The sequence below is a fragment of the Ailuropoda melanoleuca genome, chromosome 1 (assembly GCF_002007445.2).
Source record: "Ailuropoda melanoleuca isolate Jingjing chromosome 1, ASM200744v2, whole genome shotgun sequence".
NCBI lineage: Eukaryota > Metazoa > Chordata > Mammalia > Carnivora > Ursidae > Ailuropoda > Ailuropoda melanoleuca.
The window spans coordinates 122,881,584-122,897,519 of NC_048218.1; the positions used below are offsets into that span (position 1 = coordinate 122,881,584).

At 44.2% G+C, this 15,936-nt stretch overlaps 1 protein-coding gene across 7 annotated transcripts in view; it reads left to right on the forward strand.

Moving 5' to 3' along the window:
- The window catches only part of AMPH (amphiphysin), a 219,518-nt gene that overhangs the window by 194,424 nt on the left and 9,158 nt on the right, over window positions 1–15,936 (forward strand). For all 7 annotated transcript variants that reach the window (XM_034665790.1, XM_034665814.1, XM_034665808.1 and 4 more), the window contains 2 exons: window positions 13,199–13,408; window positions 15,257–15,499. In XM_034665790.1, the coding sequence (XP_034521681.1) occupies window positions 13,199–13,408; window positions 15,257–15,499 (453 nt within the window). The remainder of the gene's footprint in view (window positions 1–13,198; window positions 13,409–15,256; window positions 15,500–15,936) is intronic.

Sequence of the window (15,936 nt, forward strand, 5' to 3'; positions counted from 1 at the left end):
CCCTCTGCCCCTCCCCCTGCTGTGCTCTCTCTCTCCCTCTGACAAATAAGTAAATAAAGTTCAAAACAAAAACAAAAACAAAACATAGTGTATAGTACAGCCATCAACCGTCTAAAACCAGCTTCCCTAATGCTGGGTAAGGAGATATTTGACAGCAGTCTTCATTCTGAAAATACTTGTCTCCTAAAGGTTATAAATGAACTTTAGAGAATCAAACAATTGGATTCCTTGTGAAATGTGAGGCAATTTGGAGAGTCTTGTGAAGGATTCAGGCACCTGCTGAGACCCAGGGGTTATATAAGAACAGCGGGTACAGCCCACCTATGAGCCAACCCCTCTGAGGAGAAAAAGCTTGAGTAGTTCACTTCTCCATCCTCCCCACTGAGCAGGGAGCCCCATGCGGGGCTCGATCCCAGGATCCTGGAATCATGACCTGAGCTGAAGTCAGACACTTAACAGACTGAGCTACCCAGGCGCCCCTGTCTGTGTGTTTTAAATTGACATATTGGATCAAGTCAGTTCTCCCCCACGTTCTCCCTTGTACTTACGAAAATGCCATCATATAGAATGTATTTTTGTTATCTAATGTAGATTTATAGCTTCTTTCTCCTGGTCATAATAATCTAAAATAATATTAGGGTTATTTTTTCTAAAGAAAGGTCTCCTCCTTTGCTAGATGTGTGATATTTAGTTATAAAGACAGAAAGAATCCACATTGTGTCCCGAGCATTAATTAATAGGTTGGCTATGGCTGTCATCAGTCAGGTTTGGGTTGATATGACCTTTTGAGGTCATCCCTTTTGCTGCCAAAATGTCACCACACAGTTATTATTTCAAGTCTTGACAATGTAGTTCATATGAGGTGAAGTTTGATGGTTTTGGTAAAAAAAAAAAAAAAAGAGGCAAATGTAATTTCAAAAATGGAATTTTAACAAAGAAACCTGGGGCTTTCAAGCAAAGTAACTATTACATTTTTGTTTGTTAATTTAGTTTTTCCCTGCAATACTGAATTGCACCTGTATATCTGTAGGATACATTTTAAAAACCAACCCTTTTTTCTTGTCCAGATGTTTCCATGTTATATAAGTAATGAGAATCATCTTTAGGAAAATAAATGATTCATATTTGTCTCAGATATATATCAGATAATCAGGTTAAGAATCAGATAAAGATTTTTACCCACATTGGTCCCATTCTCTTGTAGAGAGTAGCATTCTAATTTTTTCTAAATTTCTGTCAGCTCCTGTATTTTGCTCTAATCACGTGACCTGGACCAATAATTTTTTTTTTTTTGCCTATTATTTTTAAAGAAATACACTGCAATTCAGTTTAGGGTTATCATCATTTCTAAAACATAAATGGGAAAAAGATCAAGATCAAGATGTTTTTAGAATTGGTGGAGAATCCTGGAAGATGAAACACTGGCCTATATATTTTGGGGACTACTTTTGTTTTCGCTGCGTTTTAGTTTTGGAAAATGTCACCAGACTTAAGTTGACTTGTCAAAACCAATTTGAACCACCGAATATATATGTATATAGGCCAGACCACAGTCTATGGACTTCATCTTGCTAGGAAGATTTCTGTGGGCTTGAATAGAAGGCATGTGCTCATTTCTTCCTTCATTCAGTTGACAAGTATAATTTGAGTCCTCTGTAGATGTCAGGCTTTGTTCTGATCTTGGGGAGACAGTGATGCAGACAGTAGACACGGCTCCTGCCGTCCTCGTTCACACAGGCTGGTGGTTGGGGAGGCCAAGACCGCACGGCTGTCGGAATATCCTCGGGGATGGTCACGTGCGTGGGAAAGAGCCTTTGAGTTTTCTCCTCGTGCGGAGTAAACATGAGAGCTGGGGCTCCCACTGTGCCTCCAGGTACGAGCTCCCAGTAGGTCAGAGGAAGACAGAAGACCACAGGAAGCCAGAGGAGCTTGGTTTCTTGTCTGCCCTTTGTGATCGTAGAATTATGGCCAAACTCAAAGTGCTCACTCTGAAGCATGCTGTACATTAAATTAAATCTATATATGCCCTGGTGATCGATGCACCTTTTTACCTTCCTCAGGAAAAACAAATCCCCTTCTTGAACAGGCCCAGGTGAGGGTTGTGCACACTTTTGGTGTGTTCTAAGTGTTATACTTAATCCATTTAAAGTGAACAATTTGGCTTTAGTATATTCATAATATTGTACAACTGTTGTCCTCTGTCTAGTTCCAAAACCTCGTCATCACCCCAAACCTCCTACCCATTAGGCAGTTGCTCCCTCCCCTCCCCCAGCCCCTGGTAACTGCCAGTGTGCTTTCTGGCTCTGTGGATTTATCTACTGGATAGTTCCTATAAATACAATCATACGATGAATGACGTTTTGTGCCTGTCTTGGTGTAAGCTCTTTGTCACATAGGAAGTCTTGCGTTTTGGCTTGACATTTTTTAGCAGGGCTTTGGTTGTAATTAACTAGGGTAAAGAAGTCCCCGATTCTCTCTTCTTCGTGTATGTTGGCTCAATTCACAAGCCCACGTGGAAACCATTCCTGACCATCAGCACAGTTAGACGGCCAGTGTAAGACCAGACCCATTCAGACGTTAAAAAGACAGCCTTGCTTAGACAATAATGCCCACCTCCCCTCCCCCTGCGAATGTCAATCCCAGTCCCCACAGGACAGAGTAAGATGTGACAGAGCCTTAGAGTCGTCTTCTACTGTCTCGGCCCTCTCACTGCATGGGTGAAGACAGTGCTGAGACTTATCTATCTAGTCCGTGGACAATGTGGAGCCAAACATCCAGACCGGTGTGTGTTCCCGTTCTGCATCCTCTTCTTGCCCTTTCTTGTTTAGTCCTATCCTCCCCGCTCCCCCTGCCCCAGGCAGAAGGGCCCCTTACACGGACCACTCCTCAGGAGTGGACACGATTTGGAACCATATGTACGATCAAGAAAAAATGCTTGCTTTGAGATCAGAGAACTTTTCTCTGACAAATTGCCTTCTGTTCTCCTAAGTCTCAAGTGGCTCAGATGCTTTCTTTGAGACTTCCTTTGTGTGGCTGAAGGGAAAGGTGGACTGATGGAACACCAGGAGAGGAAGGTTAAAGTAAATGGGGGCTATATTGTCATCATAGATAGCACTGAGGGCTAATGTTTGACATACATTCTCTCACAGCAGTTCTGGGAAATAGGCTTTATTTCAGTATCGTTGCCCCATTTTACAGGTTAAGGAAACTGAGACACAGAGAGTTTAAGTGGTTTAACCAAGATCACACACCCAGGAAATGGTAACATGAAATTAAAATCCTGGCACCTTAATCCATAGACAGACACCTCTTGATTACACCAGATGCTATGTTTTTATTTTATTTTATTTTATTTTATTTTATTTTATTTTATTTTATTTTTTAAAGATTTTATTTATTTATTTGACAGAGAGAGAGAGACAGCCAGTGAGAGAGGGAACACAGGCAGGGGGAGCAGGTGAGGAAGAAGCAGGCTCCCAGTGGATGAGCCTGATGTGGGGCTCGATCCCAGGACTCTGGGATCACGCCCTGAGCCAAAGGCAGACGCTTAACGACTGAGCCACCCAGGCGCCCCCAGATGCTATGTTTTTAAAAAGAGCAGGCATTCTGGAAGTACATTTGTAGACCAGTTTCATATAACCATCTAACTAAAGCCATCAGGGTCACAGCTAGGCTGAAATCTGTCCATGCTGATGTCAGCTCATCCTACAACCAGAGCTTAGAATCAGTGGAAGGCTCTGGTTTATAGCAGAAGGGGCAAAATGGAAGCAGAAATGCTTCTGCAGCCTCAGCCCTGAGCTTCTCAGAAGGAACGCGTGTTCTAATCCCCATACTTTGGATGTAAAGCAAGTATCAAAGAGGATGTAATTCAAAGACCCCTGAATTGAGAGTCTGGCACATTGGTTCCATAGTTAAACAGTGAGGTGGCCCTGGGAAAATCTTTTCAGCCTTCTCTGCTAGTTTTCTCTCCTCTAAGAGTACTGTACCTGTTAAAGTCTATGTTCTCTTCCTGCATTCAAAAATCTACAATTTACTACATTAAAAAATTAAGGATCTCCAAGTCCGTTGTGATATTTGCTAGGCAATTGGCTTGACAGATCATCCTGGAGTAGGTTTCACTTACCAATGCCATGAGCTAGTCAAAGGCTACTAAGACAGAGGGTTGGCAGTTGGGCTTCTCAAGGGCCACCGTCAGCTGTCTACCCTTCCTCAAGATTCAGGCTCCAGTCCGTCATCTGGGCGGGTTCCAGGCTGCCCAGGAAGGTGCGTGTGGTTTTTGGCAGGGCTGGGGGTGGGAGTTTTACCAACAGACCATGATGACGTTTAGGTGATTTGCAGATCACCATTTTTGGTCTAGTCTTTGCGTGGGTCCTGTGGCGCCACCTTCTGCCGCCCCAAGCCTGGGTCCACTCACAAGAAGGCAATCTGAGCAGTGGCAACCAGTGCTTCCCAGATTCTTCAAAGATAACACTGCCAGCGGCAAGGTCAGCTGTTCATTGTGCTGTAAAGGCCTTCTCCTTAATGAGGCTGTCATTTGTGGCTGGCTGCTTTGGAGACTAGATCTTGCTCATGGCTCCATCTCTGAGAGTGCACAACGCACTGTGTTCACCTTTGCTTCAAAAGAGAAATTCACCTTTCCTATCCGCTTCTCTCATAGACTTTGCAAGCAAAGCTCTAATTAAACCTTCAGTGTTCTACTATGTATCATTATTGGATATTTGGCCATGACCTGAAAGGCCAGATGCACCAAAAAATTCATTAACTTTGGAGATCTGAAATTTTGTAGAAAAGTATGGCGCTAATTCAGACAGATGTTGCCATGGCAACATTGCTGCCTGCGGCTGAGCTGCGCTGAGACTGATGATGGCACTGCAGGCAATAGTCAGGGAGTAGATTGAAAAAAGATGATTGAGATGAAGGTCAAGGGGAAGAAAACCACTAACTTCCTTTATTAGAAAGGGACGCCCATGGATATATCAAATGAAGTTTGTAATACCAGGTGCCACCTTGGAAAGGAGCACCATCGGAGGCCTGGTATTACAGGAGAGTGCTCACCGCTGCTGTCTTGCTGAAGGAACATGAGGACCTGAGCTGTTCTAAGTAGAGGTTGTGTGAAGAGGAGTACTGGTCACTAGCCCTTGGCTCGGTACATCAGTCTCTGAGGCTGTAATGACGCTAGCTGCCTCTTAGGCTTTTCTTTAAAATGCATCTGGAGGGACATCCTGTATTGCTATAGAAATGCCTGGATTGTCAGACAAGTCAAGGGCACAGGTTGGACCCAGATTAAGGGATGGGCAAGAAAAGAAGGGTGGCCTGTGTCCAGGATTCGCTCTGTGATATATACCTCCCTTTGTGACTTCCCAGACGGGCTCAGAGGTCACTCCAGCTCTCATGCTGATGAGTGCAAGGATCAGAACTGAAACTTGGGTTCCCGGTTGTGTCTGCAGGGGTCCTCCATTCTATCCTGTTTCCTCCCCTGTAAAATGGTTGGATGAGCTCTGTGGTCCTTGCAGCCTGGGGAGCCTACTCATCTCTAACCTGTGAACACAACTATGAATGTCCAAGTGCCAAATTTCTTACTCCACAGTGCAGTGGATAAAGCCAGGGGATGGTTGGTCTTCTACTTTCCCATTCCATACACATCTTACTAAATAATGAATCTGTGGGCCGATGGGCAAAACTAATGTTAAGGGAAATTCTCTCCGATCAACCATTTCTTGTTATCTTTCTATCATGTAATTAGCTCTTAATTAAGAGGGATTTTATGACATGTTTGCTTAGGTACCCAGTAGTACGTGTAAATGAGTATTTTATTTATAAACTACGAATCTCGTTTTAAAGAGTAGTGTTCCAAGACTATAAATGAATGTATTCTAGTTTATGAAATTCCACTCGCGTTCTTTATCAAGCACCACCTGCTTGGGGCTGTCCGTAGGAAGCAGTGGGTCCGTGGGGACGCTCCACGTCTCAGGATCGCTACGGAACTCTGATTGGAGAGGTGCGTTGTCTTCTTGATACAGGATGGTATGATAAAACACGGAATTTAGAGTTAGACAAACTGCGTCCGTCCTGGTTTACTGACACGCTGAGTTACTTGATCTCTAAGTGTTGGCTGACTTGTGTAGAAAATGGGAATGATATCTAATAAGGATGTGGGGCACATAATGTGCAGTAAAGGCGACACACCCGGGATAAGGCCTAGAGAGCCCTCGAGTCACAGGAAAGGTCAGTTCCCCCCACAGGCTGCAGAATGTGCATACATTGAAACTGTTGAGCAGAAGTCGGCCTCTGCAGAATGATGACTCCAGGCTTGGGGTAAATTGGTAAACCTAGAGTTCAGTGATCTTTCAGCCAAGTGCCTCTTCCAAGAGCCAGTGCCCAGAAGATGGTCACTCTCTGACTCCAGTATAAAATGTCCTTTAACCAAATTAACACCATACAGTGCCTTTCTTAGATCCTTTACTTATCATTTGTGTCACTTACCCCAGGAGTATTTTAATGAAAATGAAATGCATCCCAGGAGCCTGTAACAGAAGATTCAACGAGAAGCTTGAAAACGTTAAAAAATAAATCACAAAAAATTATATCAGATTCACTATTACTAGGGTTTTTTTTTTTTATCTTAATGCTCCTTATACTTAAATATACAAAGAAAGTTAAAGCTTCAGTGGTACTGTGTTCTAGAAATATTAGCCAAGCCCAGGAGGATTTTGCACAAACCAAGACTGGAACAGACCCTTAAAACACAATCACTGAGCCTGGCATGGATAAGTACGTGACCGTTTCATCCATCCAGTCCAGGTTGAAATTGATTGGCATCCAGTCCCCCGTGAGTGTGGGGGCATCAGTCCAAAGCACCCAGGTCATCTTGGGCCTGCTGCTGCTCTTTTAGCAGTTCACCCTTTGACGTGTACATGGGGGCATTCAAGACACATGCTTGTGTGTAGATGCTTGATGAATCCTTCCCCAGCTCCTGTTCTGAAAAGACATCTAAAATGCCTAGACAGAGAGGAACAGGAACAAAGAAAATCTTCTATGCCTATTGATCAAGCCTGAAGGGATCGCACCTCATTTTAAATCGTGAAACGAACACGTTTTTTAAATGGCATAGAGTCTATAGAAAGAACAAAGAAGGAAAGAATTGCATTGTAGTTAGAGTTCACATTTTCTTTAGAGAACAAAAAAAATTACCAGATTTTTTTTTTCCCCTGCCAGTAGAATTTCAAGATGGCCTTCATCATGGGAAACAATAAAATGAAAGAGGGGTGATAAGGTAACCACACTGAGATAAAAAGGGAGTTGCTTCTGAGGCGGATGAAAAGGGAGCTCCATGACGTAAGAAACAACTTTAAGGGGAGAAGATGTAATATTAGAATTAAAACTTACGGACTAAGTGGCGAAGACCAGACGCCACCTTGTAGAGAATTGATGTGATAGGAGGTAAACTGGAGGAGCTCTTTCAATACAAAGAGGAAAATCATAAGAAAAGATGGTAGATGTGAGGGCCAAAGACTGAGGAAAGGACGCACGGATAATCAGTTTCCCAAAAAGGAGTAGCCGCCCCACCAGTCTGACCCATGGAAGCAAAATTTTTCTAGTCGAAGAAATTCCTGCCCTCAGATCATAAGAAATCACCTACAAAAGGCAAAATTAATGAGGCATTAACATCTGAACGCATTCTTTTAAAATTTTAAATTCAGAGTTTACAAGAAAGTTCTGCAAGCATTTCGATTGGGGGAGAGAATGTGCTAGCAGAGAACCATCAGGCCGACCTCAGACTCGCCCTCTCCCCTAAAACTCAGCTGTTGCAACACCTGGCAGACTCTGAACACACAAAAAATCACATTGTAGCTGCTTTACCCCAAGACAGTGTAGCTGGTTACATGTGGAAATAATAGAGAGATATTATCGAATATAGAAGGGCTATAGAATCACCAGAGAATTCCTGAAAAACATTTTATGGAGGTAAATTGTGATAGACTGAAAGATGACTCAAAGTCAACATGGACGGAAAGAATAAGGCAAATGCAACATGTCAATTGAAGATCCCAAGTAGTAGGTATTTGGACATTCACTGTATGACTCTTCTTATTTTCTCTATATTGACCGTTATCATAATAAAGTGCTGGGAAAAGATTCAAAAACAGTCCTTAATAGAAACATCATAAATGAATAAAAGGATTAGTGTTTAGTATTTAAATGATTTAAATGTACAGTCCAACCAATTGCTATTAATATGGTTACAAACCAAAATCTCCCATCAGAGGATTATTATAACATTTAAAAACTAGAAACAAACTAGTGTTCAATGACCAAAATGTTAAATGATTTGTCAAATAGAAAAAAAAAAACCAATAAATTACAAATTATATAGGCCCTTGATACAATTTTTCTAAGAAACATGATCCCTGTGTTGTAAAAACACAGTAAAGCCCTGCTAGGCACAGAAAAATGATTGGAAATATGTTAAAATGTTATTTCTTTTATTATCTTTAAACCCAGGGTCTCCATTATTTTCTTCACTGGAGAAATGACTATTTTCAGTTAAAATAAGCTAGCCGATAGATACATATGGAATTTTATACCAGGGTTGTTCTCACCCAGACGAGTTACTGGCAAGCAGCTTCTCAGGCATTGCTCAGAACTCACATTGCCACGGAAACAAACACTGAGTAAGTAAAATAAATCCATAAGTTACACAAAGCCTAAAGATCACCAGCTCTCGTGCAGCCAATCACTCGTCTGGAGCCTGGGTCCCCATTGACCTGCCTTCGGTGCCCTCTCCTGGAGGGCTTGGCTCTTCTCTGTCACCCTGCTGTGTCTCCCTACTTTGCAGGACACACAAGCCATTGTTGCATTGCATTCATTTCATTCCACTTCCAGAAACTTTGCTAACAGGTGTTTGGGAGGATGCGGACACAAATGCCATGACCACATCACTTTCCATCAAGGAGGTTGTTGAGGCAGAAGTTGAAGAAAGCAGTGAGATCTGTGTGGTGCGATAAAGCAAGAGCTGTTCACCTTCCCGAAGACGTCCCGTGCTGGTCCCTGTGGTTTGTGTGATGCACAAGCAAATTGCCTATCGGGTGTCTGTGCCTCATGGGCTTTGTGGATACAGTAAATGTGCCGGAGGGCAGGGAGAACTTCCTTTCATGTCTCTTTGCATTAGATGCCCCCTTCTCCATAAATATATTTGGCCAACAGACAGTACAGTCTGGGCAGAGGATAAAATAATGGTGTTTCCTTTAACATTTGGAGGGACATGAAAAATTGAACCACACTGAATGTCAAAGGCTTGGAATACTTTCAGTGGTTTCATTCCTCTGGTCTCCCCGGATGACACTTAAAAAACCAGAAAAACAAATAGCAGTCATGAATCATTGTGGTTTTTCCTAGCAGGTGTAACATCTCTGGTAGCACGCAGAGTCCAGAAAATATTTTCCGTTTCTCAATCTATAAATGGCTAACAAATTGGGCTCTGTAAAAATAATAACAGAAAGAGGGATAACTGTCACTGAAACCCTTATCGATCTGTCTTTGATTTTATCTGGAGCTAACACCTAATCCAAGCAAATGTGAGTCCTATTTTCTGTTGTATTTTTATGCTGTTCTGTGTTTGCAGTTGGTTGCATTGGAAATATTTTGGTAAGAGCAGAAAATGTGCAACAGATTCCAGGCTTATGCCTTCATGGCGGGGGAATCCCTGATTTTCAGAGCAATTCTGGAGGCAGAAAGGAGGGAATATAGGTAGCAGACAGTCTTTCTCTGTTTCTGCAGTAGTCTTAAGGTCTGTAAAATCAAAGTGTTGTATTTGGCTAGAGAAATAGGAATTCATTGCTAATGGACTCAGAGAAGAAGGGAGGGATGTTAATTTCTTCCCTTTTCCAAGTAGGTCATTCAAAATGCTTGGCTTTTACACTCTGTAGTCAAAGTGCCAGTTTCCTCAGCACCTGGCCTTTACTAGCGTTGTTATTTTCAATCTTTTGGGATTTTTATTGGCCATCATCCTTCCATCCCTTTTTGTGTAAGTGACAGAGGTCAGGTAGATGGCTGACAGGTGGAAGCTGGGGTATTTGCGCTTTTTGAGGTCAGCAGACATCCGAGTGTGGACAGACAGAGCCCTTGGCCTCCCCCTGCTGGTGGCCAGCGTTGCAGCAGCCACACTGTTGGGTCTAAATCACATCCAGCCAATGACGCTTGTTTAAATTATTTAGGAAAGGCAAGGTGATGACATATTGCAAGGTACATCTTGCAGTAGTAAAAATCCGATACAATCAAATTGATAGCTATTTAGGGCAATTTAGAGCACTAGAGATCAATCAGGGACTCATCATTAACATTCTATTTGTATGGAGAGAGTTAAATTATTTTTGGCAGCACCATTAATACTTCACAGAAATATATTCTCTTCTGGACATATATCAATTGAGTTGAGAATAAAATCCAATCACTCGTGGTATGTGTTTGGCACATGTATGTATGGGAGGATTTATGCATAGTCACCTGGAGGAGAAGGCTATTAGACAACATAGGGGTGGGTTGCTTTCTGATCTGTAACTGTGTGTGTGTGTAATGTGTGTGTTTGGTGTTTGCCCATACCATCTGCATGATATATAGTCCCATCTGGTTTGAAGCCGTTGAAACCAGGAGGATGTTCACTCCATAGGTGTGATTTTCCAAGCAGATGGAAAGCATGAATAACTCAGAACACCTTGCTTTCTACATTTGAGCCTGAAAGTCCATTTGTATGCACATGGTCTTTCTGTATAGTTTCTGATGTGGAAGAACTTTGCGAGGTAGTCCTTAGGCTCCTGGGGAAAGCCTGTTGATTCTTCAGCAATAAAGCTATGAGCATTTGTCCACTGCTCTTCTTGGAATGAAGATGCCCTGCTAATTTATGTTCTCGTTATTACTCTCTTGACAACATCAACAGTACATCCATACAAAGACCAGTGTTTATTTAAAACAAGAGATGCGATTCTCTTAAATTTTTAAACAAACTTTCTCATTCACCAAGATATGAATCCCCACTTCAGTAGTTGTTAGCACTTAAATTCGCTTTAAATGAATATATGACAATTCATATAAATGACTACTATTTTGAACCCAGTACCTTAAAGACAGAGGGGAAAAAAAAAGAAAGAAATGGTACGTCATGGCTTGTGACTACATGTTGGATCACTGCATACTTTGCATGGGCCAAATTTTTGGGAGAGGCAAGTAAATTTCTAAGAATGTGCATAATCCTTGGCTGTGTAACAAATAGTATAGCTGTTAGCACGGTTTTTCATCCCCAAAGTAAAATATTATGTTGTAGAAAAATGTATTCTGTGGCAGGTCATTTTTCTTTCATTTATTACCTGTAAATTTGAGTCAGAAGAAAGATTTTTTAAAAAATGTGTTGCTCTGAGAGTGGGTATGTGGCTCTCGTTCTCCATCTCTGACTCCTGATGCCTGCTCTGCAGGCACTGGCCATCCCTGCTCTCGGTCTGACAGTCAGTATCAAGAACATTGGAAATTTCCTGACCCAACAGGACAAACTGGGTAGAATTTATTCAATAGAGAAGAGGAATGGCTAATGCTAATCACATCAGATGGCAAGACCAAGTTTTGAAATACGCGTCCTGGGTGTTATTATGTAAGCTCAATCGAATATTCTTCTTCCTCAGCCTTTTCTTATTTGAGCTTTTCTTTTTTTTTTTTTTTTTTAAAGATTTTATTTATTTATTCGACAGAGACAGAGACAGCCAGAGAGAGAGGGAACACAAGCAGGGGGAGTGGGAGAGGAAGAAGCAGGCTCATACCAGAGGAGCCTGATGTGGGGCTCGATCCCATAACGCCGGGATCACGCCCTGAGCCGAAGGCAGACGCTTAACCGCTGTGCCACCCAGGCGCCCCTGAGCTTTTCAAATCAGGCCTGCCACACTGATGTTAGAGTCTTAGATGTGTGCTCTGTAACCAGTCTGCCTAGAGCTAAAACTTCTGATTGCACTTTCTTTATTTAGTTATTGCAAGTTTTAAACACGACTTAAAGCTCTCCTTTGGACTGCCTGCAACCTTAGAAAATTCTCTTTTTTTTTTTCTACTTTACTTCTCCTATTAAAAGAACCCAAAATTTGATTTTTTTATTATATTGCATATTTCATAACAAAAGTTATTTGCCCTTCATTCTCAAGTCTCATTGAGAAAACTCCCCAATATATGTGTGTTTTTTCATGAATGTGATTTAGCTAAATCGTGGGACCTTCGTGGGACCTTCCCCACGAAGATTTTAGAGTTTATACTGAAATGCGGTTTTTCTATATTCTTTTTTTTTTTTTTAAGATTTTATTTATTTATTTGACAGAGATAGAGACAGCCAGCGAGAGAGGGAACACGCAGGGGCAGTGGGAGAGGAAGAAGCAGGCTCATAGCAGAGGAGCCTGATGTGGGGCTCGGATCCCATAACGCCGGGATCACGCCCTGAGCCGAAGGCAGACGCTTAACCGCTGTGCCACCCAGGTGCCCCAAATGCGGTTTTTCTATATTCTGACTTTGCACAACGAGGATGCTTTTCTTACGTAGCTGTCTTCCATGACCCAGGTTTTGGGGCGAGGCCCCTTCCATTCTGTGACTCCGATGTCTTTGAGGGCTTTGTGACCATTGGCTTTCAGCCAACAAAAGTAGAAACAGCTTGCGAAGGGGACCCCCAACCCCTTAACAGCCGTGTATCTCAAATGACATAGGTCACTTCCACCCAAATTCCATTTGCTGAACCTAACTGCAAGGAAAGCCGAGGAATGTAGCATTGTTGGGGGCCCAGAAGGAAGGGTAGGTTTTTTTTTTTTTTTCCATTTTTTTTAACTGAAGTAGAGCAGACACACAATGTTGTGTTTCAGGTATATCGCGTCGTGATTGCACAGGTCTGTATGTTCTGCTCTGCTCACCTCAAATGGAGCCAGCATCCGGCACCCCACAGTGCTCTGACAGTACCAGTGGCTTCCCTATGCTGTGCCCTGCATTCCCAGGGACGAGCGGTCAGTTCTGATGGACGGAGGGCAGACTCTGCCCAGCCTGAGTCCGGGGCTTCGGTACCTTCCACAGAGCTTCCACATCTGATGAGGCTCCGCAGAGGGGCCAGAGGTGGCAGGGCTGGGGCTGGCTCTTCTTGAGGCCCCGTGCAGATACACACACGGCCTGTCTGGTGTCCGGGCTGCAGGTCCTACCTGGAACGGATGCCGACATGACTGTTGGAACCTCCGTGTCGGCCACCGAGGAGGCCCTAGGGGAGGAAGCAGAGACGGAGAAGGCAGCTCTGCCTGCTGGGGAAGGAGCAGCTTTAGAGGAGGCCAGGACTGACACTGACACCACGCAGGCTGCAGAAAGTGACAGATCGCAACCGGAAGAGCCAGAAGCAGCAGCCCCTCAGGTGAGTGTCCCGGGGAAATAGAGGCTCTGGGGAGCCGGTGCCCAGGTTGGAATGCTGTTTCCTGGTGAGCACTGCTAACAGCTCTGGGTGCCAGAACAGGTGTGTGGCCATTGCGTGGTGCCCTGCTGCACCAAATACAATTACAGAGATGTATATAGATTACAGTATGCATATGTAGAATTGCATTTTTAATTTATTTTATTTATGTATGTTCTGTGTATTTTTATTTATTATTATTTATGTGTTTGTATATAAGATTCTCAGCAAATGTGGGCCTGGCTTTCTTCAGTGTCAGCGTTGTGAGGTTCACACAGGCCCCCAGTGATGGAGAAAAAGAATAGAGCCCAGGTGATGTAAGCGTGAGGCGGAGGGAGGAGGAAGACAATGTGACCTGATGGCGGGTTGTTTTACCGATTACATAAGAAAATAGCCATACAGTGCTTAGCCCAGTGCCAGGCACACAGGGAGGACCCAATATTAGTAGTTAAATCCTATCAGTATTAGTAGTATTTAGGGATTGTTATTATCATGAGAGCACCCCCAAATTCACTCCTTTCAACAAAAGCCCATCCCTGTTGGCACGTTGAAGAGGCCAACACGTCATTAAATACATACGTGAAGTGGCTGGACTGGCCCCAGCTCCTCGCTTCTTCCGAGAAGTGTTTGTTCAAAGTCCACAAATCCATATAGTCCACGATGTGGGGGGCGCACAGCGAGGGCAGCTCTTCCAAACCGCACGATTGGCCTTGATTCCTGAAGGGAACAATGAAAAGCGGGCTCTCGGCATGATGCTCTCCTTTGTCCTGATTAGTTTACTTATAAGAAATTTCCCCCAGATCTCTCCAGGGTTACTCAAAGCTTGAAACTAAATGATCCCTTTCATCCCACTAGAAAAACAGCAGGTAGTATCGGTATTTGGAAAAACAACTCAAAAATATGTGCCATTTGTTCGTGAGTTTTCTTGTCACAATGCCAGGAGTGTGTTTGTATTATATTGTTTGACTTGTTGAAAAAGTATTATTTTCTCCAAATTGAAGAATGGAAGTTCTTCAGCCCACTGATATCTGAGGGAATAGAGAACTTGATCTGAAACGCAGCATCTCCAGACTTCCATTATGCTAGTGAGACTCGTCTCCTCGTTCATCTTTGTTACAAAATAAAAAGGAGATCTTGATCCTTGTTCTGCTGCCCGCAGTGTGGAGTTCTCCGAGGAGTGCTTGGTGGGAGTTGTCACCCCTCCAGCTCGAACTGCAGTGGGGGCTCTAATGATAGTCAACAAGCAAAACAGATGTGGATTTTCTCCAAACACCAGCCAGATCTGTACGAACAATATGGCTGCAGGCTAGTCAGGAGTCCTGTGGGACTCTGGGAGAAAAGCAGTCACAGGAGGTTAAATGCCAGCTTCGAACAGTGTTAATATTCAGCGGGACAAGCGAGGACCATGGCAAAAATGAGGCCGTTCTTGGGACCCTACTACATTCCCGTTCATGGTGGTCTCCTCCCCCCTCCCTCCATGCAGTTTCCAATCCCTTTTCCCAATTTCCACAGAAACCCCACTCTTCACGAAGGGCCTGACTGCTCAAGGATCCAGAAATTAATCCCACTAAAGGTTTCTGTCTCAGGAGAGAGAGAAAGGTGACCGTGTCAGGAGGAAGGTGCTGCAAGGCTTGAGGCCCAAAGGTTTGGGCCAGGTTTGGGGAACGGCGGGCATTTTGTGGAATGGACTAGGTGGGGAACCTGGGAGCCAAGGAGGATGCGTCAGGGATAGAAGCAGGCACAAGCACCCGAAAACGCAGCAGCCTTTCTTCCCAGCCCCTGCTCAGCACCACCGCATTTTTCTTCCTCCAGGAGAAGGTCATCCCTTCAGTCGTCATAGAGCCCGCCTCCAACAATGAAGGGGAGGGAGACCACGAAGCCCCCGCAGGTGCAGAGCCCCTGGAGACCCCCGCTGCCGCGGCTCTTCCCGGTCCCACCAGTGAGCTGCCAGAGCTGGCCGCAGAGCCCAAGGAGGGCGAGGACCCCCAGCCGCTGCCCTCGGCTCCATCTGCAAGCGAGGCGTCTCAGGAAGTGCCTCCGGGCTTCCTCTACAAGGTCTTGTCGTTTTGTCTTGTTTTAATCTGGTGGCCATTGGTCCTGCCTTTGCTTTGAGGCCCCCTTGCTGGAACCTTTGGTTTTTGGATGTTTACGTTTGCATGCAATATGTATTCTCTGTCCTGCTTTCCGCACATCACAGTGGGGAGAATGGCAGGATTTCTGGGCTGATGGACAAGCAGAAAGGACAGTAATGACTTTCCATTTTTCAGCCATCCATAGTTAAAGAATGGTCGCCACAGGACAAAGGATATGCCCCTCGGTGGTGAATGGGTGAATTCCCCCTGCCCCCGAGTGCCCTCCTGTGCTCCCCTCTCAGCCCTAGGAGTCCCTCCAGCCCCGGGCTCAGACGAGGGCTTTGAAATATTCCATGTGTGCCTCTGCTCGGGGCTGGATTATACACCTGCCAGCCTGCCCCCCACTCGCCCCCCACCCTC